Below are 27,378 nucleotides of genomic sequence, written 5' to 3' on the forward strand. Positions count from 1 at the left end.
GAAAGCTACCAAACGTAAAAAAGAAAAAGTTTTATTCTTTTGTTCATAAAATACTATTGGAGAAAACGCTTCCATAGAGGTGTCATGCAGGATATTCCAGTCGTGTTTTTGGGCTTTCCTAAGGGCGAGGATGTGAAGGTAGCAGCCTCTCGTCAGAGGCCGGTTGGGTTAATTCCTGCTAGGATTGGGATGTAGAACATAGGGGTGGGATTCAGGCAACCAGTTATGATCCGGAGAAAGTTGTTAATAGCAGCATCAAAGTTTTTGGCACGTGGGCCTCTATACCAGGCTTAGGCACAGTGTTTGGTTGCAGCGAAGACCAGGGTTTGCGTGGGGATTCGTAGTACCTTGGCAGAGGAATCAGATTGACAGCAGATTGGCGAGACCCTTGATGACACGTTGGCCTCTGGGTGCTACTTAAAAGACAGTTCCCTATGGTACCTTGGGGCTTGCTGGAACTCCAGGTGGTTGTTGTCCATGAACACGTCCAGTTCCCTTTTTGCCTCTCTGTTGTTGAGGTGGTATGCTGCCAACACCGTCTTGCCAATGCTGAGCTGCAGGCGCCACCTACGAAGGTAGGCTGCCAAGATGTCCTTGTGGACATGGAGGTAATTTGGAGTAGAGGGAATGAGGTGCTATTGACAGACCAGGAGTGTTGGTATAGGGAGAGGCATGGCTGAAGAGCTTTGCACATCACTCACTTCTTGCTGCTGCCGAGGTCAAAACACAGTATACCTCATTGTGATAGCTGTAGTAAGTCTGCACTACACCTGACTGGTGGCACTAGTCTGGTTGTGATGCGTAGATGTGATCAATCAGGGTGTGCTCTTTGGTCATTGCAGTGGAGATAAGCTGGCATTAGTTGTGACATTTTTTGTGGCATTAATTTGAAAATTTTTGTGGCATTCATGACATTTTTTATAGTGTGACTTTTTACGTAGCATTTTTTTGTGTGGCATTTTAGATTTATTTCGTGGCATTAATTTGACAATCTTCGTGGTATTTTGGTATTGTGTGAATTTTTATTTGGCATTTTTGTGGATATATATATATATTTTTTTATGGCCATTGTAATTTTTGAGGGGAAATGCTTGTGGCACTGTCTTTGTGACTTTTTTGTGGCATTTTTTGAAATTTATTGTGACATTTGAGACATTCGTTGTGGCATTTGTGGACTTTTTAAGCATTTTTGTGGAATTTGTGTGGAGATTTTTGCGGAATTCTTGTGGCATTTGTGTCATTTTTGTGTGAAAGGTTTTTGATTTCTTTTTGTGTCATTTGTGGATTGTTGTATGCCATTTGTGGATTTCTTTGTATCAATTGTAGATTTTTTAAATCACATCTACTTATCACAACCAGGCTATTGCCACCAGTCAAGTGTACTGCAGACTTACTACAGCTATCACAATGTGGTATGCTGTGTTTTGACTGCAACAGCAGCAAGAAGTGAATGATGTGCAAAGCTCTTCAGCCATGCTTCTCCCTATAGCAACACTCCTGGTCTGTCAAATACACCTCATTCTCTCTACCCTAAATGACCTCCATCATGTCCACATGGACATCTTGGCAGCCTACCTTCGTAGGTAGAGGCAGGTCGTTCCAGAGCGTGGGACGGGGAGAGGCAGGTCGTTCCAGAGCATTGGGGGGGGGCGCAGCAAAGGCGCGGCCACCCCTGGTCTTTTTGATAGTCTTTGGAACGACCAGTAACGACTGATCGGCAAGATCTCAGAGCCCTGGCTGGGGTGTAATGGTTCCAGGAGCTCAGCGAGGTACAGTGGAGCTTTACTAGCCCGTCTAAAGATTTAAAAGCCAATAAAAGGACCTTAAAATCCCTTGTAAAATTGACAGAGAGCTAGTGAAGTGAGGCAATACGTTTACTTTATACATATACTGTATCCTGTCACAACTAGGGATGGGAAGATAATCGTTATCATTAAAAACGCTCACAATAATCGTATCGCAGAGATTTTTATTTTATCGTGAAATTGTCCTCTGTCATACACTAGGATGATTTAGCTTTTGTTGAGCTGCAAATTCAGTACCGCTTAAACCCTCTATACTTGATAAAAACGGACCTGTAAAGATAGCATTTGTTACGCTCTTATTTCACTCTACACAAACCGATTCGCCAAAAATAGCAGATCTAGAAGATCTGTGAGCTTGTAGATCGGCTATTTTGGGCTAACGTTCCCCCCAGAATAGGGATGGTTTAACAAAAGTGGCATTAAGTCTTAAGCTTTTGATTATCCTGGAGAGCTGACAGATATTCAACCACAGTGCCACTAGGGGGCGTCAACAAAGTAACTCAACATTATTTGTCATTTGTATTTTCAATTGCTTCTAAGCAGATGAAATACTGGCTCAACAAATGCAGCTATAGGGGCATTTACATTTATCATAAAATATTTTCAACATTGCATTTTTACATTTTCTTAAACGTTTGTATTACTTTAAATGATGCCATACTACTGTCATAACAGTAGCAGTTACAAAATACAATGGTTCCCAAACTAGGGGTTGAGACCCAAAGGGAAAGGCAAACATTTTGAACATAGCCGATCTACAAGCTCACAACGCCTCGCAGTGCGAGGCGTTGTGAGCTTGTAGACCTGCTATTTTCACAATCTTTATCTGTGGAAGTCAAAATTAAACTGACAGGACACCACTCACAATTTTTTTCTTGAGTAAGAGTACACATGTATTTGCATAAACATTACTGTACTTACTGTACCAAAGTAAAACATACTCACATAAGGATGTTAAACGTTTTAAAATAGCGTGTGTAAAGGCAGTGAACTAATCACCATGGACTCGAGTTGTAAAAAGTCCTCTGTTTGTGCTCCCTGGAGGCACTGGTGGACGTGAGACATGGACTGGAGGCTCTGTAAATGAAAAAAGTCATTAAAGGGATAGTTCACCCAATTCTTTAATTGTTTTCTATGGATTAACCCTGGTACCACACACCCTGAAAGCTCCATTATTAGCCTAGAAAAATGTTACAATTTCAAACATGACCCGCTATAATTACTTCAGTCTATATTAGTAGCTTAATGACTAGTATTAATATTCTATTGTCTTTTTTATATCCAATGTATTTGTATTTAAGTTCATAAAGTTAACATAAGTACTGAATGCATTTGTAATTAAACACAAATGTTACTTTTCAGGATTCCAATAAAAAAAAGCAAAAATAGCCGATCTACAAGCTCAAAACGCGTCGCAGTGCGACACGTCTTGAGCTTGTAGATCGGCTATTTTTGCTACTTGTGTGTGACATAGAATGACGAAGTATGGCATTAATGACTAAAAAGGTCAACATACAGAGATAAGAGGTGTCTCTGCCCGTCAGTATATGCAATGTGTCCCTCTGGAGTGAGTGTGGACATACTGTGGCACTCTACATCATCAAAGTTTCAACACCCCTGCTGTAGTATATTGATACACCCAATTTGGACATAAAAGACCTATTTGAACATTCAAAAGGACATGCCTAAAAACAAGGCCTTAAGACCTCATACTAGATAGACCTATAGAACACATTCCTGAAATTCAACACTCTTATCAACAAACCATCGCTGAGCAGTTGGAAATGCTTGCCAGATGCCACCTGACCTTAGCTGACCTCTAGGAGCTGGGGCGTTGTCATAGACATTACAACACTGGAACACACACACACACACACACACACACACACACACACACACACACACACACACAATTTAGTAACTCATGCAGAGAGTAGGGATGGGTATTGGCAAGAACCTCACGATACGATACGTATAAGGATACTTGGGTCCCGATACGATTTGATCACGATATATTTTTTTTGTATAGCTGAAAATACAACTTGCCGTGTACCACCTGGGTAGTCTAATAATGTGCATGTACATCACATTATGTTGATAACTCAATGGACAAATGTAGTCACTTAATTTACTTAATAGAAAATGTTCCGTTTACTAAAGAGCTGGAAAGACATGGAGACTCCTGTTACTGAACAAATGCTCTATAGCAATGAGTAATATCAGAATAGGGCTATTTAACACTTGTTTTAACCAAAGAGAATCACTTACCCAACCATTAAGTAAAAGTATCAATACTGCACTGTAGAAATACATTGTTACAAGTAAAAGTCCGGAATAAAACATTTGCTTGAGTAAAAGTACAAAAGTATTGGCATCAAAACGTCCTTAAAGTACCAAAAGTAAAAGTACTCGTTATGCAGAATGTCCTGTTTCACAAGTTATCAAATGTCTAAAATGTATAAAAATCCTTTGAAAATAGCAGATCTACAAGCTCACAGGTCTGATTATTGACGGGCGGGGGTTTTTAGGGTGACCATACGTCCTCTTTTATCCGGACATGTCCTCTTTTGGAGGGCTGTCCGGCCTGTCCGGGGTGGGGTTTATAAAATCCTTCAAATGTCCGGTGTTTTGTGATTTTGGGTAGCGTGCACTATCGTATCTTAGCAACAATGAAAGCGCTAAAACTCTCATTGTTAGTGTTGCCATGTCCGAATATTTACTGCAACTTCTTGAAAAAAATGTGCTTATTTTTCTGGCTTGTTTTGAAGGAATGTTTCCTTATTTCTCTCACGAGACTTGGCAACACAGCTGCTGACAGGCTGGAGGCACACATGACAAGACACACACACACACACACACACACACAGAACAGCATACATCGCGCTCAGCGCTGCCTGTCATTCATTGATCCCCGACGGAGAAAAGTTACACAGACAGAGGCGGAGAAAATGCCGAAACGCAAATGCAACTTCACAGACGAAATGCGCAAAAAGTACCCGTGTTTTCGTCTGGGTCGTGACAAATGTGAAGCAGAGTGTACTGTTTGCTGTTATTTTATTTTGTTAAAAAGCTGAATTATTAAGCGGTGATTATTTCATTATCTGAAACAAACAGAGGAGAACATGAGGTTAATTTGAAGAATGGGTTACCTTTTTCTAAGATAATTCTAAGACTTGAGAGAGAGATGTTATTTTATTTTGTTAAAAAGCTGAATGTTCATACAGAACTTAACATGACATATTATAGAGCCTATTTGTATGAGAGTGATTATTTTGTTATCTACCTCTCTTTTCTTTTTGTTAAATGTTGAGGCATTATTTGTATTATATTATTATATTTTTACATTAGCCATAAGAGACATTATTTTGAAGAATGTGCTATAACATTGAAGAACAGGCTACTTCTCTATTTTCTTGTGTTTAATTAACAGGTTTTGAGGCATTTTTTTACATTTTTACAATATAAACATGAGAGAGAGGTTATTTTGAATAATGGGGTATCTCACTTGTTCTAAGATAAGACTTGTTGAGAGAGAGATGTTATTTTATTTTGTTAAAAACCTGAATTATTAAAGCTGTGATTATTTTGTTATCTGAAGCAAACAGAGGAGACATGCTTTAAATAAATAAATATATTATTTATAAAGCAATATTTTTCAGTACCTCAAAGAGGCCCTGAATTAACCGAATTAAGGTACCAAAACCCCCCCCCCCCAAAAGTTACAAATCCGGGAAAAAAATGTGCGCGCGCGTGCATTCGTTAGATGTCCTCTTTTTGGGAATTCAGAATATGGTCACCCTATCAAAATTGGACCCGGCTGTGCAGGACTGTCTGCTTTAGTTCCACACATTGTGGCAGTGGCTGCATGTGCTAAAGTATTAGCATGGTGTCGTTTTAAGTGACACCGCAAGCTGGTTGTGTTTCCTGAATGTTTCGTCGTAGCATAACAAAGCTTGCAGACCACGTTTGTTTTATCCAAGTCCTTGCTTCCTTCTTTCTCTTTAAAACCAAAGTGCGCACACACACACGCACACACACACACACACACACACACACACTTAGACAGATGGATCAAAGCACACACACCTCATGCACAAACTTAGAAAATCGCGTGCACATACATACACATTGAGTATATATATATACACATCAACCCAGATCTCCGTTCTTTGTCTTTTGCCTGGAAAATCTATTATGGAAAGTCCTGTTTGTGTAACCATGTAATACTCTCTATCCTTAATAAAAGTGACAAAAGGATAATGAATGCCTGGACCCTCATTTCTTCCTCAATAGGGGAAAAATACCACAGATATGCACTTTACCACAATGCCTTATGATTACATGCTCTAACAGCAGAAAGCAGGAGAGATGGTGAGACACCCAACTCATAACCTCAGGACCTGCTTTCAGGTCCTGCCCTCGGGTAGGAGATATGGTGCCTCTCTATTCAGGAAGGCAAAGGGCAGTTTCATCCCCTCTGCCATTAGGCTCCTTAATAAACACAAACCCCCTAATACCTGATCCACCTCACCTGGTCCAACTGGACTTGCTAGGGGCCGTGTTTTTTTTATTAGTTTTTTCATTTTTTGAATTCAATTTATTTTATTGTATTTAATTTTTTTCATTTTCCCCCCAATTTTTTTTGGAAAAAATACAGTCTCCTCACGTATTAGAAGGACAATATCAGTCACCAGAACCAAGGGTTAGGGTTTGAAGTTATAATGGGGTTTGTATAAGAAGGGGGGCGTGTCTGATAAAATGAATATCAAATATCTAAATACTGAATCAAGCAACTTAAAAACTGTCCGGGGTGTTCACAAAAGTCTGAGTAGACCCATAAATGACCCATAAATGACCCACATTTCTTTTTTTAAAGTGAAATATCCCTTTAAATTTCTCCAAAGAGTAAAGTTTCCCAAAAGTAATCCAAAAGTATTGTAAGCTCTTCTATTTTCCGAGAATCCAATAATCCGCAAAGTCAGCAAATACAAAGGCAATGCATTGCATAAAAAGGAAAAATATATTCCTCACACAACCTTCAAGTCAGGAGGCCACATGGGTTCCTTTGTCCAAAAGCTCTGACTGGCTTCAGAGATAAACCCTCAGAAATGTTCCTCCACCAAACTTCTCTCCTTCCAGATCCATAAGTTCTCCGGCCACACTACTCAGTGGTTTAGTTTAGGCTTACAAGAGTCTCTTTCTCAAACACCAACAAACACTCTTTTTCAAAACCTAAAATGGAACCCCTGGACGCCTCACTTCCTGTTCTTTTATAGCCGTTCCTGATACCTCACTTCCTGTGGAACTTTTGCTGCTTTTTTTCCCCGGCACAGCGCCCCCTATGAGTGAACCATGTCAACGTAAAATGAATCATAATGGCCATAATCACTTTACACAAAACAAAACATTCTTTCCATACACTACATTTAGGTGTTAAATATTAAACCATATTTTAACCAATGTATTCCCCTGTTATCACCAAGTATGTTATGTTTCTTCTGTATCTTTTTCTTTCAATACTTCTCATACCTGGACAGGAAATACATTATTTCACACATTTATGCAATTACGACGCATTGTGAGCTTGTAGATCTGCTATTTTTGTATGCATTTTATACATTTGAAAAGTTGTGAAAAGGGACACTCTGCATAATGACCACTTTCTACTTTTGGTACATTTAGATAACAATACTTCTGTACTTTTATTCAAGTACATTTTGAATTCCCGACTTTTACTTGTAACAGAGTATTTCTACATGGTGGTATTGATACTTTTACTTTAGTAAAACCTTTGGGTACTTTTTCCACCACTGTTGAACAGGTACAAACATCAGTTGTCAGTAGTCAGTAGTGTAGTGCCCCTGTATGCATGTATTGAGCGAGGTAGTAGATGCAGAAACAAAACAAACACATGCAAATGGAGTGGGCCATGCATGCACCACGCTAGCCCTGGTTCAGAGCGTTAGTGAGTTCCCTCTAACGCCCTGGAAGACCCTGGGCTCTGCGCTTGTACAAGGAATTCCACTGCCCTGCGAGTGCTCCAACAGTAGTGACAATAAACAAAACCATTTCGCTACACACCTAAACAAAGGCTGTTTTGTGTTGTTTTGTGTGGAATTCCTTGTACAAGCGCAGAGCCCAGGGTCTTCCAGGGCGTTAGAGGGAACTCACTAACGCTCTGAACAAGGGCTAGCACCACGCATGCTAGCTGGAGAGAATAGAATCACAGACACACTGGGAACAGGGGGGTATAAATACACAAGGACTAACTACACACAGAGAGAATAGAGACAGATGTGTTCCCAGTCTTAAACGGTGCAAGGCATCAACTGTCAACAGGGCCGCTTCTCCCTACACGCACACTACGCAGGCTGCGTGGGGCCCCGCCCCACGCATGCTTAGGGCCCCTGTGGAGTCTAAAGCGGCACTGAAAGAAGAACTAAAAAGAAAACAAATTTGAGGTCATTGTACGAGTGAAACCCAGTTAAAACCTCCTATGGACTGTACCATGTACTATGGACTGCACCATGTATATGGACTGTACCATGTACTATGGACTGTACCATCCCTTTCAAGCGGGGAAACTGCAAATATACTATAGAGCTTGACACATACAGACAGCTGACGAGAATGTCACCGTTAGTCTGGTATGGATTTTTTTCAGACTTGACTTACTTGATTTAAGCCCTTTGCTCCTCCAGGGTGCATAGGCCGTTGACAAATGTCCTCCATTTCACTCGGTTTTTAGCGGTTCACTCTCTGATATTTCTGCCTCAACACTTCTTCTCCAACTGTTCCTGGGGCGACCTCGTTTCCTTTTCCCCTGGGGGTTCCACTTCAGGGCTTGTCGGGTGATGTTTGTAGCAGGTTTTCTGAGGGTGTGGTGTGGCCAATCCAACTCCACTTTCTCTTTCGGATTTGTAATTCGATGGGATCCTGACTTGTTCTTTTCCACAGGTCCACATTGCTTACTTTATCCCTCCACCAGATGTGTAGGATTCTCCTGAGACAGGTGAATGAATGTTTGTAGTCTGTGTGTTGTGTTTTTTGTTGTTCTCCAAGTCTCAGATCCATACAAAATAATAATAATAAATAAAATATGTCCGCCAGATGAAAATGATTGTATTTACTCCACTGCGCCCTCTACAGATCTGCTCAATATAAATTACCATTGACCAGATCTGTAGGGGGGGCAGTAGAGTAAAAAAAGTAATCCATCTGGCATGCTGCTGTGTTCCTTCAGTTAGAGAGAAGTCACTAAGGCTCTGGATGGATGGATGGATGGATGGATGGATGGATCTACAAATGTCTTCTACATCGTAACAGGGTTTTTCCCCCCCCTTTTACTTATGTTGCTATATATCAGTGGTTCTCAAACTATTTCCTATCAAGGACCTCCCAAAATAAAATAAAAATTGAAAATATGAAAATATTTTGTTCCATGCAGGGACCCCAAGAAACAAAGATTTGAGTTAAAAATGTATTCAAAGATTTGCACACATTTTACATTTTCAAGAAAAAAGCAGTTCTACAAGCTCATCGCGCGGCACTCGGTTCATAGCGCCGCGCTCATAGCACAGCGCTATGAGCTAGTAGATCTGCTATTTTTGAATAGCCAAATTAATCTAAAAATGATAGAGATGTGTTCCCGGATTAAATGGATTAAGGCACGTGTGTCTCTTCCTGTGAATTTACCCTCAGACCAGGAAGCATGCATTTACTATATGTATCCCATTACGACCGGGAAGGGTCGCATCTGTGTCATTTTAAGATGTCTTTGGCTATTTAAAAATAACAGATCTACAAGCTTGTAGATCTGCTATTTTTTTTTTAAACACTTTTTTCTTTTTTTTAAGCGGACATTTGTAACTCAAATCTTTGCTATTTTTTAATGGCCAAAAAAATCTTAAAATTACAAAAATGACCTTCCTGGTCTTAAAGGGTTAAAGTAGTTAAGGTTTTTTTCTAGGTTTTAGTGTTAACTAACCCTGGGTTTAGGGTTAGGGTTAGGGTTAACTAACCCTGGGTTTAGGGTTAGTGTTAACTAACCCTGGGTTTTAGGGCTCAAAGAATGGGACTGATTCAGTGGAATTAACCACTGATTCAAATTGTGTGTGTGTGTGTGTGTGTGTGTGTGTGTGTGTGTGTGTGTGTGTGTGTGTGTGTCATTATCATATGCAATCACGAAAACACACACACACACACACACACACACACACACACACACACACACACACACACACACACACACACACACACACACACACACACACACACACACACCACAAATGTGTTTCCTGTGTGTTTTTGATTGAATATTTTTTAGACAGAAATGTAAAAACAGTAGTACAGTGAAACACATTGTCTAAAAGGATAACACCAAAAAAGTCCTTGCGGTCTTGTTTCCATTGTGGTCCGAGGCCTAGGTGGAGGACGGAATCATTCCCTCGTGAAATTAAGGATTCGAAAGGGAGACAGACCTGTTCTGGACAAAATAGATGTCCATCAAGCAGCTGGATTAGAAGATCTGGTGGAGCTCATGAAGAGATTCTGGGACCCTGAGCCCGAAAAGAGGCCTCTTTTTAGAGGTGAATTTACATTAATACTGAGAAGCACTCGTTTAGAGGTGAATTTACACTAATACTGAGAGGCCCTCGTTTAGAGGTGAGTTTACTTTAATACTGAGAGGCCCTCGTTTAGAGGTGAACTTACATTAATACTGAGAGGCCCTCGTTTAGAGGTGAATTTACATTAATACTGAGAAGCCCTTGTTTAGAGGTGAATTTACTTTAATACTGAGAGGCCCTTGTTTAGAGGTGAATTTACATTAATACTGAGAAGCCCTTGTTTAGAGGTGAATTTACATTAATACTGAGAGGCCCTCGTTTTGAGGTGAATTTACTTTAATACTGAGAGGCCCTCGTTTAGAGGTGAATTTACACTAATACTGAGAGGCCCTCGTTTAGAGGTGAACTTACATTAATACTGAGAGGCCCTCGTTTAGAGGTGAGTTTACTTTAATACTGAGAAGCCCTCGTTTAGAGGTGAATTTACACTAATACTGAGAGGCCCTCGTTTAGAGGTGAATTTACACTAATACTGAGAGGCCCTCGTTTAGAGGTGAATTTACACTAATACTGAGAGGCCCTCGTTTAGAGGTGAACTTACATTAATACTGAGAAGCCCTTGTTTAGAGGTGAATTTACACTAATACTGAGAGGCCCTCGTTTAGAGGTGAACTTACATTAATACTGAGAAGCCCTCGTTTAGAGGTGAACTTACATTAATACTGAGAAGCCCTTGTTTAGAGGTGAATTTACACTAATACTGAGAGGCCCTCGTTTAGAGGTGAACTTACATTAATACTGAGAAGCCCTCGTTTAGAGGTGAACTTACATTAATACTGAGAGGCCCTCGTTTAGAGGTGAATTTACATTAATACTGAGAGGCCCTCGTTTAGAGGTGAGTTTACTTTAATACTGAGAAGCCCTCGTTTAGAGGTGAATTTACATTAATACTGAGAAGCCTGGCATAATTTAAAGTAATAAACGTTTAAGAAGATGTAAAAATGCAATGTTGAAAATATTTTATGATAAATGTAAATGCCCCTATAGCTGCATTAGTTGAGTCAATATTTCATCTGCTTTTAGAAGCAATTGAAAATACAAATGACAAATAATGTTGAGTTACTTTGTTGACGCCCCCTAGTGGCACTGTGGTTGAATATCTGTCAGCTCTCAAGGATAATCAAAAGCTTAAGACTTAATGCCACTTTTGTTAAACCATCCCTATTCTGGGGGGAACGTTAGCCCAAAATAGCCGATCTACAAGCTCACAGATCTTCTAGATCTGCTATTTTTGGCGAATCGGTTTGTGTAGAGTGAAATAAGAGCGTAACAAATGCTATCTTTACAGATCCCTTTTATCAAGTATAGAGGGTTTAAGCGGTACTGAATTTGCAGCTCAACAAAAGCTAAATCATCCTAGTGTATGACAGAGGACAATTTCACGATAAATTAAAATCTCTGCGATACGATTATTGTGAGCGTTTTTAATGATAACGATTATCTTCCCATCCCTAGTTGTGACAGGATACAGTATTATGTATACAGTAAACGTATTGCCTCACTTCAATAGCTCTCTGTCAATTTTACAAGGGATTTTAAGGTCCTTTTATTGGCTTTTAAATCTTTAGACGGTCTAGTAAAGCTCCACTGTACCTCGCTGAGCTCCTGGAACCATTACACACCAGCCAGGGCTCTGAGATGTTGCCGATCAGTCGTTACTGGTCGTTCCAAAGACTAGCAAAAAGACCAGGGGTGGCCGCGCCTTTGCTGCTGCCCCCCCCAATGCTCTGGAACGACCTGCCTCTCCCCGTCCCACGCTCTGGAGCAACCTGCCTCTACCTACGAAGGTAGGCTGCCAAGATGTCCATGTGGACATTTAGGGTAGAGAGAATGAGGTGGATTTGACAGACCAGGAGTGTTGGTATAGGGAGAAGTATGGCTGAAGAGCTTTGCTTTCGCCGATGAGCGAACGCATCATCACAAGAATGTACACCAGGCTGTAAGTTATGATGTTTGATTGATTTGATTGAATATTTTATTAGGCAAAAAATTTAAAACAGCACAGTTACATTTAAAATACTTTGTCTAACAGGTCCGTTCATAAAAGTCCTTGCGGACTTGTTTCCAATGAGGGCCTTGGTATTCAATTCATATACATATATAGTGGCACCACAGTTCGAATATCATAACAAACAAAAAAAAACAGCAAAAAAATATCACTATGTACAACAAAAAAAATAAAAAAGGGGGGAAAAGATATGTACAAGAACAGGGGGGGGGGGGGGGTCGGCTGTCTAACGGGAAAATGGTACTACCTCCTCTTTTGGCCTCCTGAAAGGTGATTTTTTTAAGGCTCTTTTAAATGAGCCCAGCGAACTGCATTTTTTGAGGGATGGGGTTATGTGTGTGTATGTAAATCATCAGTTCTGTTAAATCTGTCTATGGATATTTTGTAACTAATCAACTGCACCACAAATGATCTGTGTTTATTAGTGTGGACTATAGTAGACTATAGTAATCTTCCGACTGTATTATTCTTCTTTCTTTCTAGATAAACTTTATTTTGCCGCGCTACTCCTCCTAGAATTTGGGCCTGACAGACTGCAAAGTATGCTTAAGCAGACTGACGATCACATAATCACCTCTGTGTCCTGTACAGACCACCTTCGGAGGCCGGTCTCTTTGATGTGGGACCTGAAACGAGGGCGTGGCTGCATGTCATTGAGCTGGACATCTGATGATGATACACGAAAGAAGAAAACAACTGAGTCTCACTTCTGTTTGTAATATATTGTAATATATGTAATATCTGTTTATGTTTGTAATACATTTTTAATTTTGACTCGCTGTTGATCTGCAGTGACCTTTGCAGTTACATCTTGGGTAGGTAACTACACAATCCAAACCTCTACCAAAGTGTGTGTGTGTGTGTGTGTGTGTGTGTGTGTGTGTGTGTGTGTGTGTGTGTCCTGCCCCCTGCCCCTCCTGTGACAAAGTCTGCAGATCACGCATCGGTCTGAGCAGCCACCTGGCTATGCACAGGCGAAACCAACCACAATAACAAACCCAACATATGCTTTTGGAGCAACGTCATCATCGACATCGATGGACTGCCATAAGCAAGTAAGTGTATGTGTGTGTACACACACATACAGATTTACACACTAAATGTGTCACAACCACCTTTTGTGTGGTTGTGTGAAAACCACACAAAGGACTTACATATAAAAGTGGCACCCCAGATGGGACCAATAAAACATTGAGAATAATAAAACCAAACATGGAAAGCTCAGAGCAAAGCCAAACCCAATCAATCAATCAATGGAGCCAACATGGAAAACCCAGAGCCAAACCCAGTCAATCAATCAATCAATCAATGGAGCCAACATGGAAAACCCAGAGCCAAACCCAATCAATCAATCAATGGAGCCAACATGGAAACCCCAGTCACCAATGCACCAAGTGAAACTGAAACTGAGGATGAAAGCAATGTGGAACCGGTTATTTTGAATCAATCTGGGGATGGTCAGATCCCTGTGGATGTGCAGGAGAAAGGAAGGCTAACCAGTCATACCATAGTTGACATGGACCTCATTCATTTACCTGAACACCGCAATCCGCCACCTGGACACAAGCAACCTCCACCTACTTTCACACCTTCATGGCTATTACTCCAAATTCAAGATGATGTAAACAGTCTGCATGAAAGTCAGCAAACACTTCAAACACTCCTCCTCGATGAAATCAAACATCTCAGAGTTGAACAGGAAGGACAAATAAAGGAGCTTAAAAATGCCATGGACGCACTGTCTAACAAATGAACACTCAATGAGAAGGGAAAAGATGAAATAACTAATATGGACAAACAGTTTGATTACCATAGAACACAACTCACCACTGCCGTTTACAGAACCACCACCAAGCACTTCTTCAGGAAGTAAATGCAACCACTACTCCTTTGATTAAGTCAGTAGACCATTTACAGATGGAGCTTTCACAATGCGGTTAAATGATAAGGGACATGTCGGTCGACATGACCACACTCAGGCAAACGTCACTGCACACAGCTTCTGTGGTGTCTACTACTGATAAAAAGACTGTCTTCTCCAAACAACTGGAGACAGCCCAGACCTCCCGGATGCAGTCCACTATGCTTCCAGGGGCCTGTTCCTCAAAAGGTGAATTAAAAAAGCCTGGCCTTAAGCCAAATCCAGGCTTGACAAAGTCGGGTCCGAAAAGCCTCGTTTATTCCGTTCCTCATACGCCAAGCCAGGCTGAAAAGGAGCAACTTTGTCGAGCTAGGCTATGTCAAGCCAGGCTGTGTCCAGCCAGGATAATGAAGCCAGGCTGAATGGGCGGCGATTCGCCGGCGACGTATTTCTATAAAAGACCATGAACTCGAGCGCAGATTCCTTGAACTTGACCAATCATGGCAGCGGGGAACAAAACTCGAGCAGCGTTTTTCTCTGTGGCCGAACAGCAGCAGCTCATGCAAGCATATGAGGAAGTGAAACATGTTATCAACAGAAAAGGAAACGCGACCGCAATAAATAGATCCAGGGAGAAAGCGTGGCAAAGTATTGCAAGCACACACAGAGTGAGAGGACGGGACGGGACGGGACGGGACGGGACGGGAGGGGACGGGACGGGACGGGACGGGAGGGGGGGGGGACGGGGGGGTTGACCGCGACGGGATGAGCGGGGGACGGGACGAGACACGCAATAACCCCACATTTGCAAGACCACTTTGGTAGAGGTTTGGGTTGTGTAGTTACCTTGCCATCATGATGTAACTCCAAAGGTGGACAAGAAATAAAAAATAATTTCTCCATTGACTAGAAATTGATAATTTAAAATATGCTCCTTATTGACTTACAAAGAGGCTCCTTTAAACCCGTAACTAATAATGTATATATATATTTATATATATATATATTTATATATATTTATATATATATATATTTATATATATATATATATGTAGGCCTGTGTATGTGTTAGACATTTTTTATAATATTTAAAAAAAAATTGTAATATATAATCAAACATCTAACAACAATATGAACTATAGTGTTAACAGAGTGACAATGACATATCACATGAGTTATTGTGAAACAATTATGATTCATGGTCACACACTATTTCAGTAATATAATTACATTGATTATATCTTATTTTATTAATTTCATTTTATTTGAATGCAGGGTCATTAAAATGAGTCCATACACAAACACATGTTTTGAATTAACTGTGGAAAAACTTGAAGAACAAGGCACTGGATTAAGTAAGCTTGGCTGTTAGCCTGCTCCTGACCAGGCTAACTTCACAGCTAAATTGCCATGGTAACTAAGCTAGGCTTGCTTCAATTCTCTTTTGAGGAATCGGATAAGGTTAAACTTAGCCAGGGTGAACTGGCTAAACTAGTCTTCAAGATAATTCACCTTTTGAGGAACCGACTCAGCTCTAATCCTGGCTAAATTAAGCCAGGATAGGTGGTAAAGCCAGGCTTTAGCTCTAATTCACCTTTTGAGGAACAGGTCCCTGGTCCTCAACGCTCAAACGCTGCCCCAAATACCGGGGACTTGACATTAGTGGGAATCGAACCCAGGACCGTTCGGTGGTGACTGGATTTGAACCAGCACACTCCTACAAGTTATTCTACGGATATCAGTCAATTTATCCGTTTCCTCAACTTACCGGGGACACTTTCCTTGAGTGGGAATCGAACCCACTCAAGTCAAGTCAAGTTATTGGACAGATGCTCTTCCATTGAGCTAGCTGCTGGCTGAGAAAGACAGGTTTCTTGGTGGATTTATGTTGTTTTTCTGGAAGTTAGTCTTTAAAGGAAAGCATCACTACGGATATCAGTCAATTTATCCGCTGCCCCAACTTACCGGGGACACTTGCCTTGAGTGGGAATCGAACCCACTCAAGTCAAGTCAAGTAATTGGACAGATGCTCTATTTTCAGCGATGGAGACAAACCGACATTCACTGTACTTTAGTACATTTTGTAAACTTATGACTCTGAGTATAGTATAGTCTGACTTAAACAAACAAATAATAACTTAGTATAGTCTAACATTTTTCATTTTTTAACAACTTACATTTTGTAAAGCTTGACTCTGACTTAGTATAGTCAGACTTTTGTTTCCTTAGATTTTCTGACATTATGATTTTAATCAGAGTGCCATAGCTGAGTGGTTAGTGGGCCTGCCTGGTGAACCAGAGGTCCTGGATGTGCTGGGTACGATTCCAGGTCAGGTCAACAATGTGGCAATGTGTGTGCCTTAGAATGATATGAGGCTGTTAGTTGTTAAAGTGCAGAGGACACATGTATGTGCTTTGAGGCTATTAGTTGTTAAAGTGCGTAAACCTTTTCCCCCCGTTCTGAATTCCCATAGACGTGTTAAATATCGCGTCAAACTGTGTTCCAAAAATAAACAAATGACCCCGGCGGTTTTACTCTTATGGATATGAAGCATCAACTGACGGTGAGAAAACTCCAGCGTTGAGCTCGCCAATCAGAGGCAGTAACGTAGGACCATAGAGTTATGCGTAGGACGTGCAGCTTGTCAGTCACCCTGGGGGAGGCAGGACATGGGCAGTGGAGCAGAGTGTGAGAGAGGAGCTTAAGTTTTACTAAATTATTAAAAATGTTAAACGGCATCGCCAATCCGCGCGCTTTAATGCAGCTTTCTCGCGCGTTAGTATTGCTCATGTTGGTACCTTTGAGAAATCTCTGCAACTTCTAAGCGACGAGCTATTAGACCGAGACCAGACAGTGGTAGCCGCCGGTACGAGAGAGCGTGTGTTGAGCGACAAGGGACCCTGGATACCGCCTTCCCAAATACAAAAAAGGTAAACAGGGTCCCGAAAGGGGCTAGTCCAGACCAGTTGTTGACGTTGTCTGCGCCCGTTTATTCCATTAGACCTGCAGAGCAGCATATTGTCTGACTGTCTGACAGGCATCTGGACACAGAATCCACTCTAAAATGTAAATCTAATAAATAATCCCTGTGAAAATATAACATTTTATAATTTAAACAAACTGCTTTAACAGTCATTCAGATAAGATTGCAGATCTGGCTGCATTGAAAATAGCAGATCTACAAGCTCACAAGCGTTGCAGCGCGACGTGTTGTGCTTGTAGATCTGCTATTTTCAAAATATACGAGCGCTTCTGCGAGAGCATTTTGGAGAGAACATTAATGTTCACATTAATGTTCTCTCCAGGCTATCTCTCATTAATGCGGCGTGGGACGGGACTCGCCCGTCCCACGGTCCGAGTCTCACTGGGAAATGGGAATAGCCTTTATTCTAGCCTTTAACTCGAACATGCACTGCTCGGTATGGGTTAAATAAATATCATTTAACCCAACATCATGGCAAGGTAACTACACAACCCAAACCTCTACCAAAGTGGTCTTGCCCTTTAAATCTGGTCATATTAAATAAAGTTGAACTGTATTGTACTGATATCCTCCAGGTGTCCAGAGAGAACTGGTCATCCAGAAAGCCATCGTCACAGGGTGTGCAATGTGTCTGATGCTCTGTGTTCTAGTAGCATTGAGAACCACAGACAGTGTGTCTGTGATCTAGTAGCATTGAGAACCACAGATAGTGTGTCTGCTGCTCTGTGTTCTAGTAGCATTGAGAACCACAGACAGTGTGTCTGATGCTCTGTGTTCTAGTAGCATTGAGAACCACAGACAGTGTGTCTGATGCTTTGTGTTCTAGTAGCATTGAGAACCACAGACAATGTGTCTGATGCTCTGTGTTATAGTAGCATTGAGAACCACAATGTGTCTGCTGCTCTGTGTTCTAGTAGCATTGAGAACCACAGACAGTGTGTCTGTGTTCTAGTAGCATTGAGAACCACAGACAATGTGTCTGATGCTCTGTGTTCTAGTAGCATTGAGAACCACAGACAGTGTGTCTGTTGCTCTGTGTTTTAGTAGCATTGAGAACCACAGACAATGTGTCTGATGCTCTGTGTTCTAGTAGCATTGAGAACCACAGACAGTGTGTCTGTGTTCTAGTAGCATTGAGAACCACAGACAGTGTGTCTGTGTTCTAGTAGCATTGAGAACCACAGACGGTGTGTCTGTGTTCTAGTAGCATTGAGAACCACAGACAGTGTGTCTGTGTTCTAGTAGCATTGAGAACCACAGACAGTGTGTCTGTGTTCTAGTAGCATTGAGAACCACAGACAATGTGTCTGTGTTCTAGTAGCAATGAGAACCACAGACTGTGTCTGTGTTCTAGTAGCATTGAGAACCACAGACAGTGTGTCTGTGTTCTAGTAGCATTGAGAACCACAGACAATGTGTTCTAGTAGCATTGAGAACCACAGACAGTGTGTCTGTGTTCTAGTAGCATTGAGAACCACAGACAATGTGTCTGATGCTCTGTGTTCTAGTAGCATTGAGAACCACAGACAATGTGTCTGATGCTCTGTGTTCTAGTAGCATTGAGAACCACAGTCAGTGTGTCTGTTGCTCTGTGTTCTAGTAGCATTGAGAACCACAGACAATGTGTCTGATGCTCTGTGTTCTAGTAGCATTGAGAACCACAGACAGTGTGTCTGTGTTCTAGTAGCATTGAGAACCACAGACAGTGTGTCTGTGTTCTAGTAGCATTGAGAACCACAGACAGTGTGTCTGTGTTCTAGTAGCATTGAGAACCACAAACAGTGTGTCTGTGTTCTAGTAGCATTGAGAACCACAGACAGTGTGTCTGTGTTCTAGTAGCATTGAGAACCACAGACAGTGTGTCTGTGTTCTAGTAGCATTGAGAACCACAGACAGTGTGTCTGTGTTCTAGTAGCATTGAGAACCACAGACAATGTGTATGTGTTCTAGTAGCATTGAGAACCACAGACAGTGTGTCTGTGTTCTAGTAGCATTGAGAACCACAGTCAGTGTGTCTGTTGCTCTGTGTTCTAGTAGCATTGAGAACCACAGACAATGTGTCTGATGCTCTGTGTTCTAGTAGCATTGAGAACCACAGTCAGTGTGTCTGTTGCTCTGTGTTCTAGTAGCATTGAGAACCACAGACAATGTGTCTGATGCTCTGTGTTCTAGTAGCATTGAGAACCACAGACAGTGTGTCTGTGTTCTGTGTTCTAGTAGCATTGAGAACCACAGACAGTGTGTCTGTTGTTCTAGTAGCATTGAGAACCACAGACAATGTGTCTGTGTTCTAGTAGCATTGAGAACCACAGACAGTGTGTCTGTGTTCTAGTAGCATTGAGAACCACAGACAGTGTGTCTGTTTTCTAGTAGCATTGAGAACCACAGACAGTGTGTATGTGTTCTAGTAGCATTGAGAACCACAGACAGTGTGTCTGTGTTCTAGTAGCATTGAGAACCACAGACAATGTGTCTGTGTTCTAGTAGCATTGAGAACCACAGACAGTGTGTCTGTGTTCTAGTAGCATTGAGAACCACAGACAGTGTGTCTGTGTTCTAGTAGCATTGAGAACCACAGACAGTGTGTCTGTGTTCTAGTAGCATTGAGAACCACAGACAATGTGTATGTGTTCTAGTAGCATTGAGAACCACAGACAGTGTGTCTGTGTTCTAGTAGCATTGAGAACCACAGACAATGTGTATGTGTTCTAGTAGCATTGAGAACCACAGACAGTGTGTCTGTGTTCTAGTAGCATTGAGAACCACAGACAATGTGTATGTGTTCTAGTAGCATTGAGAACCACAGACAGTGTGTCTGTGTTCTAGTAGCATTGAGAACCACAGACAGTGTGTCTGTGTTCTAGTAGCATTGAGAACCACAGACAATGTGTATGTGTTCTAGTAGCATTGAGAACCACAGACAGTGTGTCTGTGTTCTAGTAGCATTGAGAACCACAGTCAGTGTGTCTGTTGCTCTGTGTTCTAGTAGCATTGAGAACCACAGACAATGTGTCTGATGCTCTGTGTTCTAGTAGCATTGAGAACCACAGTCAGTGTGTCTGTTGCTCTGTGTTCTAGTAGCATTGAGAACCACAGACAATGTGTCTGATGCTCTGTGTTCTAGTAGCATTGAGAACCACAGACAGTGTGTCTGTGTTCTGTGTTCTAGTAGCATTGAGAACCACAGACAGTGTGTCTGTTGTTCTAGTAGCATTGAGAACCACAGACAATGTGTCTGTGTTCTAGTAGCATTGAGAACCACAGACAGTGTGTCTGTGTTCTAGTAGCATTGAGAACCACAGACAGTGTGTCTGTTTTCTAGTAGCATTGAGAACCACAGACAGTGTGTATGTGTTCTAGTAGCATTGAGAACCACAGACAGTGTGTCTGTGTTCTAGTAGCATTGAGAACCACAGACAATGTGTATGTGTTCTAGTAGCATTGAGAACCACAGACAATGTGTATGTGTTCTAGTAGCATTGAGAACCACAGACAGTGTGTCTGTGTTCTAGTAGCATTGAGAACCACAGACAATGTGTCTGTGTTCTAGTAGCATTGAGAACCACAGACAATGTGTATGTGTTCTAGTAGCATTGAAAACCAGAGACAGAGTGTCTGCTGCGTTTCTATTTTGGGACATGTTCAAAAAGTGTGTTTTTTGTTTTTTTGTTTTAATTAAAAAAGAAAAAAATAGACAATCTACAAGCTCATAACATGTCATGGTGATGATAAGCTCTTTTCACTATTTGTTGTAAGATTTAGTAATTTATATAGGGCTTAACCCATTAAGACCTGGAACGCATCTGTGTCACTTTAGATTTCTTTGGCTATTCAAAAATGGCAGATATACAAGCTCACGATATGCACAAATACATCAATAAAAACATTGAGGAAGAATCAACACAAAGTCCATTCAATTCAGACCTTTATTTATTCATTACCTAATTGACATTGAGGTTTCCTCTCCTTTACAGTGTGGTCGAGATACAATTTAAATTCACACAAATTAATATGAAATGTGAGAGGGACTGACGGACGGACAGACAGAGAACTTGTGAAATCAATGAAAATCACAATAGTAACACATTTTGGGAAATATCATTTATCCATGTTTAAAAAAGGAGTTAAACATTGTTTTAATTAATGGGAAACTCTCTCCTGTCAGGTGACAAGAAGGTCAGTTGGCTCTCATGCATTGAAGGAGGCATGAGCTCGGCCCTGGCCTCCCTAGGTTGGCAGAGGGAGTGTAGTGCCCAGGATTACATAGACAATTGGCACTGGGTGTAAAAAATGGGGTTACAAAATCGTGGGACACATTTAAAAAAAAGAAAAGAAAAAAAAGAGGGATTTACATTATAAATGTATTATTATTCATTAAAAGAACGATCCACATTATGAATGCATTCTGTTAGAGGAATGTACTGTACATGTTACATTATGATTGGATGGGTTGTGAGCTCATTGATTGGCTATTTTTCCGCTTTAGTTTTATGGTTAAAAATGGCAAAATATATATAAAAAAAAAATTCATAACATGGCTGTACTAAAACATGTTTACTATAGTTAATACCATCGTGTGTGTGTGTGTGTGTGTGTGTGTGTGTGTGTGTGTGTGTGTGTGTGTGTGTGTGTGTTACTTTGTAGATTTTTTTTGTATGATTACAAAACATACATTAACCACTTCAACCCTATATACATTTCGGCCATTTGAAAATAGCAGATCTACAAGCTCACCATCTTTTCTACATTAGAACACTTGTGAAACGAGACATTCTGCATAAAAAGTACTTTCTACTTTTGGTACTTTAAGTACATTTTGATACCAATACTTTTGTACTTTTACTCAAGCAAATTTTGAATTCCGGACTTTTCACTTGTAACAGAGTATTTCTACATGCCAGCATTGATACCTTTACTTAAGTAAAAAATGGGACTTATTTTTCCACCACTCTCTCAGCTAAGTGTGTGTGTGTGTGTGTGTGTGTGTGTGTGTGTGTGTGTGTGTGTGTGTGTGTGTGTGTGTGTGTGTGTGTGTGTGTGTGTGTGTGTGTGTGTGTGTGTGTGTGTGTGCGTGTGTGTGTGTGTGTGTGTTACATGTGTGATTCAGTGTGTGTGTGGTTGTCTAGTATCAGTTTGTAGGGTTTCTTCCTCTCTCTCTCCTCGACTACAGAGTTGCCCATCTCCACATCCTTGGACCTGAGCTCGTGGCGGGACAGGAACTCCACGATGCCGGCCCCGATGGAGTCGCCCAGCACGTTGGTGGTGGTCCTCAGGCGGTCCCTAAAACACACAGGAACACTTTATATGAACCCAGCACGTTGGTGGTGGTCCTCAGGTCCCTAAAACACACAGGAACACTTTATATGAACCCAGCACGTTGGTGGTGGTCCTCAGGTCTCTAAAACACACAGGAACACTTTATATGAACCCAGCACGTTGGTGGTGGTCCTCAGGTCCCTAAAACACACAGGAACACTTTATATGAACCCAGCATGTTGGTGGTGGTCCTCAGGTCTCTAAAACACACAGGAACACTTTATATGAACCCAGCACGTTGGTGGTGGTCCTCAGGTCTCTAAAACACACAGGAACACTTTATATGAACCCAGCATGTGGTCCTCAGGTCTCTAAAACACACAGGAACACTTTATATGAACCCAGCATGTTGGTGGTGGTCCTCAGGTCCCTAAAACACACAGGAACACTTTATATGAACCCAGCATGTTGGTGGTGGTCCTCAGGTCTCTAAAACACACAGGAACACTTTATATGAACCCAGCATGTTGGTGGTGGTCCTCAGGTCCCTAAAACACACAGGAACACTTTATATGAACCCAGCATGTTGGTGGTGGTCCTCAGGTCTCTAAAACACACAGGAACACTTTATATGAACCCAGCACGTTGGTGGTGGTCCTCAGGTCCCTAAAACACACAGGAACACTTTATATGAACCCAGCATGTTGGTGGTGGTCCTCAGGTCCCTAAAACACACAGGAACACTTTATATGAACCCAGCATGTTGGTGGTGGTCCTCAGGTCCCTAAAACACACAGGAACACTTTATATGAACCCAGCACGTTGGTGGTGGTCCTCAGGTCCCTAAAACACACAGGAACACTTTATATGAACCCAGCACGTTGGTGGTGGTCCTCAGGTCCCTAAAACACACAGGAACACTTTATATGAACCCAGCATGTTGGTGGTGGTCCTCAGGTCCCTAAAACACACAGGAACACTTTATATGAACCCAGCACGTTGGTGGTGGTCCTCAGGTCCCTAAAACACACAGGAACACAACGGGTAGTTTTGTCCCCGACCTAAAATGTATGATGCCGGACCATACCTTAAACATCTGTACAGTTTGGAATCTACCATTAGTTTTTGGATACGATGTGGCGAAAAGGGTAAACAGTGGACCCTTTGATGTAGATAAAAGGGTAAACAGCGGACCCTTTGATGTAGATAAAAGGGTAAACAGCGGATCCTTTGATGTAGATAAAAGGGTAAACAGCGGACCCTTTGATGTAGATAAAAGGGTAAACAGCGGACCCTTTGATGTAGATAAAAGGGTAAACAGCGGACCCTTTGATGTAGATAAAAGGGTAAACAGCGGACCCTTTGATGTAGATAAAAGGGTAAACAGCGGACCCTTTGATGTAGATAAAAGGGTAAACAGCGGACCCTTTGATGTAGATAAAAGGGTAAACAGCGGACCCTTTGCGGCCGTTCTACCGATTCCGGGAGACCTCGCAGTGGAACCTCATCTCTGAGCTGTATAGCGGAGAGTGAGAGGTTGTTAATGGGGCTAACCTGGAAGATGGGTCTCTCTCTCTCTCCCCCTCTCTCTCTCTCTCTCTCTCTCTGAGAATCTAATGGAAATGATTAAAAACTAATTATGTTGCAACAATATGCAGCAGAAGAAGAAGAAGAAGTGTGATGTGGAGCAGAGCTCTGGGGACGATGACGAAGAAACCTCTTATCTCCATATTATAACCTTTATAATAAAGTGTGTCACTACAGAAACCTCTTATCTCCATATTATAACCTTTATAATAAAGTGTGTCACTACAGAAACCTCTTATCTCCATATTATAACCTTTATAAAGTGTGTCACTACAGAAACCTCTTATCTCCATATTATAACCTTTATAATAAAGTGTGTCACTACAGAAACCTCTTATCTCCATATTATAACCTTTATAAAGTGTGTCACTACAGAAACCTCTTATCTCCATATTATAACCTTTATAATAAAGTGTGTCACTACAGAAACCTCTTATCTCCATATTATAACCTTTATAATAAAGTGTGTCACTACAGAAACCTCTTATCTCCATATTATAACCTTTATAATAAAGTGTGTCACTACAGAAACCTCTTATCTCCACATTATAACCTTTATAATAAAGTGTGTCACTACAGAAACCTCTTATATCCATATTATAACCTTTATAATAAAGTGTGTCACTACAGAAACCTCTTATCTCCATATTATAACCTTTATAATAAAGTGTCACTACAGAAACCTCTTATCTCCACATAAAGTAAAGCCTCTGTGTCGTAGCTCAGTCTGTAGAGCTTCACACGGCCTGGGTGGTAAGTACTGGGAGCTGATGGTAGGTGCTGTAAGTACTGGGAGCTGATGGTAGGTGTTGTAAGTACTGGGAGCTGATGGTAGGTGTTGTAAGTACTGGGAGCTGATGGTAGGTGTTGTAAGTACTGGGAGCTGATGGTAGGTGTTGTAAGTACTGGGAGCTGATGGTAGGTGTTGTAAGTACTGGGAGCTGATGGTAGGTGTTGTAAGTACTGGGAGCTGATGGTAGGTGCTGTAAGTACTGGGAGCTGATGGTAGGTGTTGTAAGTACTGGGAGCTGATGGTAGGTGTTGTAAGTACTGGGAGCTGATGGTAGGTGTTGTTATAAGTACTGGGAGCTGATGGTAGGTGTTGTAAGTACTGGGAGCTGATGGTAGGTGTTGTTATAAGTACTGGGAGCTGATGGTAGGTGTTGTTATAAGTACTGGGAGCTGATGGTAGGTGTTGTAAGTACTGGGAGCTGATGGTAGGTGTTGTTATAAGTACTGGGAGCTGATGGTAGGTGTTGTAAGTACTAGGAGCTGATGGTAGGTGTTGTTATAAGTACTGGGAGCTGATGGTAGGTGTTGTAAGTACTGGGAGCTGATGGTAGGTGTTGTAAGTACTGGGAGCTGATGGTAGGTGTTGTAAGTACTGGGAGCTGGTGGTAGGTGTTGTAAGTACTGGGAGCTGATGGTAGGTGTTGTAAGTACTAGGAGCTGATGGTAGGTGTTGTAAGTACCAGGGGTCTAGTAGTGCATTGCGAAACGGGGATAGTCGCCCGCACTCTGACTGATACAGACAATAAGCCTCTCTGACCTACTTACCTAACCCTAGCCCGACAGAGACGACGATACAGGAGTTACTCACAGGAACCAATCAGAATGCTTGAAGCATACAGGAGGAGTTACTCACAGGAACCAATCAGAATGCTTGAAGCATACAGGAGGAGTTACTCACAGGAACCAATCAGAATGCTTGAAGCATACAGGAGGAGTTACTCACAGGAACCAATCAGAATGCTTGAAGCATACAGGAGGAGTTACTCACAGGAACCAATCAGAATGCTTGAAGCATACAGGAGGAGTTACTCACAGGAACCAATCAGAATGCTTGAAGCATACAGGAGGAGTTACTCACAGGAACCAATCAGAATGCTTGAAGCATACAGGAGGAGTTACTCACAGGAACCAATCAGAATGCTTGAAGCATACAGGAGGAGTTACTCACAGGAACCAATCGACTGCGATGATGAGAGTGATGTCATCGGTGGGAAGGCCGACAGACGTCAGGACGATCACCATGGTAACCAGACCGGCCTGCGGGATGCCTGCTGCGCCGATGCTAGCAGCTGTAGCGGTTATACTACACACACACATAGACACCCATTATACAATGTACACACACACATAGACACCCATTATACAATGTACACACACGTACACACCCATTATACAATACACACACACATAGACACCCATTATACAATGTACACACACGTACACACCCATTATACAATACACACACACACATAGACACCCATTCTACAATGTACACACACACATAGACACCCATTATACAATGTACACACACGTACACACCCATTATACAATACACACACACATAGACACCCATTCTACAATGTACACACACACATAGACACCCATTATACAATGTACACACACGTACACACCCATTATACAATACAATACACACACACACACACACTATACAATAAGGGTGTCACGATACTCGATCTGAAAATGTACCGAAAAAGCTGCATGGCGATTCAAAGGTTAATAACAAAAAATACTCCCGCGCATGTGCACGTCCGGGTGAGCCTCTGTTATTGTTATTGCACGAGCCTCTGTTATTGTTGGTTTTGACTGCACATCACTAAACTGGATGAGATCTTACCTGGAGGGAAGAGAACAAGTGGTTGACATCAACGGAACCATGTCCTCATCCCTCCCGGTGAGCTGTGGGGTTCCTCAGGGCAGCATTCTAGGGACGTTACTGTTTCTTCTATACATTAACGACATGAGTGCTGCCTGTAACTGCAAATTGTTCCTGTTCGCTGATGACTCGGCACTCCTGATCTCGGGAGAGGACAAGTTGCAAGTTGAGGAGGCGCTCAGCTCCGAACTCTCAAAAATCCGTACTTGGCTTACCGATAACAAACTGTCACTACACCTTGGGAAAACTGAATCCATTCTCTTTGGGACCAAACATTCCCTCAGACAGATGGATGTAAATGATTTCAAGGTCAAAGTCGATGACACAATTATCTCTAGCAAAGAAGAGATTACCTATTTGGGTTGTGTACTTGACAAATACCTGACAGGTGATAGCATGGCTACAAAGGTGGTCAAAAGAGTAAACCAGAGAACCAAATTTATGGGCAGAGTTTCCTCTTTTGTCAACCCTCAGGCCCTCAGGACCCTCTCTGGGGCCCTGATTCAACCACTTTTTGACTATGCTTGCACCTCCTGGTACTCCAACACCTCAGTGTCACTGAAG

At 41.7% G+C, this 27,378-nt stretch overlaps 1 protein-coding gene across 1 annotated transcript in view; it reads right to left on the reverse strand.

The window, feature by feature from the left end:
* Window positions 1-223: 223 nt before the first annotated feature.
* Window positions 224-27,378, reverse strand: part of LOC308079089 (excitatory amino acid transporter 1-like) — a gene marked incomplete at both ends in the record, with an annotated part of 69,329 nt that continues 42,174 nt past the window's right edge. The window contains 4 exons of the mRNA XM_080420429.1: window positions 224-347; window positions 442-567; window positions 22,380-22,565; window positions 26,089-26,223. Coding sequence (XP_080276555.1) covers window positions 224-347; window positions 442-567; window positions 22,380-22,565; window positions 26,089-26,223 — 571 coding nt within the window. The remainder of the gene's footprint in view (window positions 348-441; window positions 568-22,379; window positions 22,566-26,088; window positions 26,224-27,378) is intronic.

This window comes from Gymnoscopelus braueri (genome assembly GCF_963280865.1).
Source record: "Gymnoscopelus braueri genome assembly, chromosome: 22".
Taxonomy (NCBI): Eukaryota; Metazoa; Chordata; class Actinopteri; order Myctophiformes; family Myctophidae; genus Gymnoscopelus; species Gymnoscopelus braueri.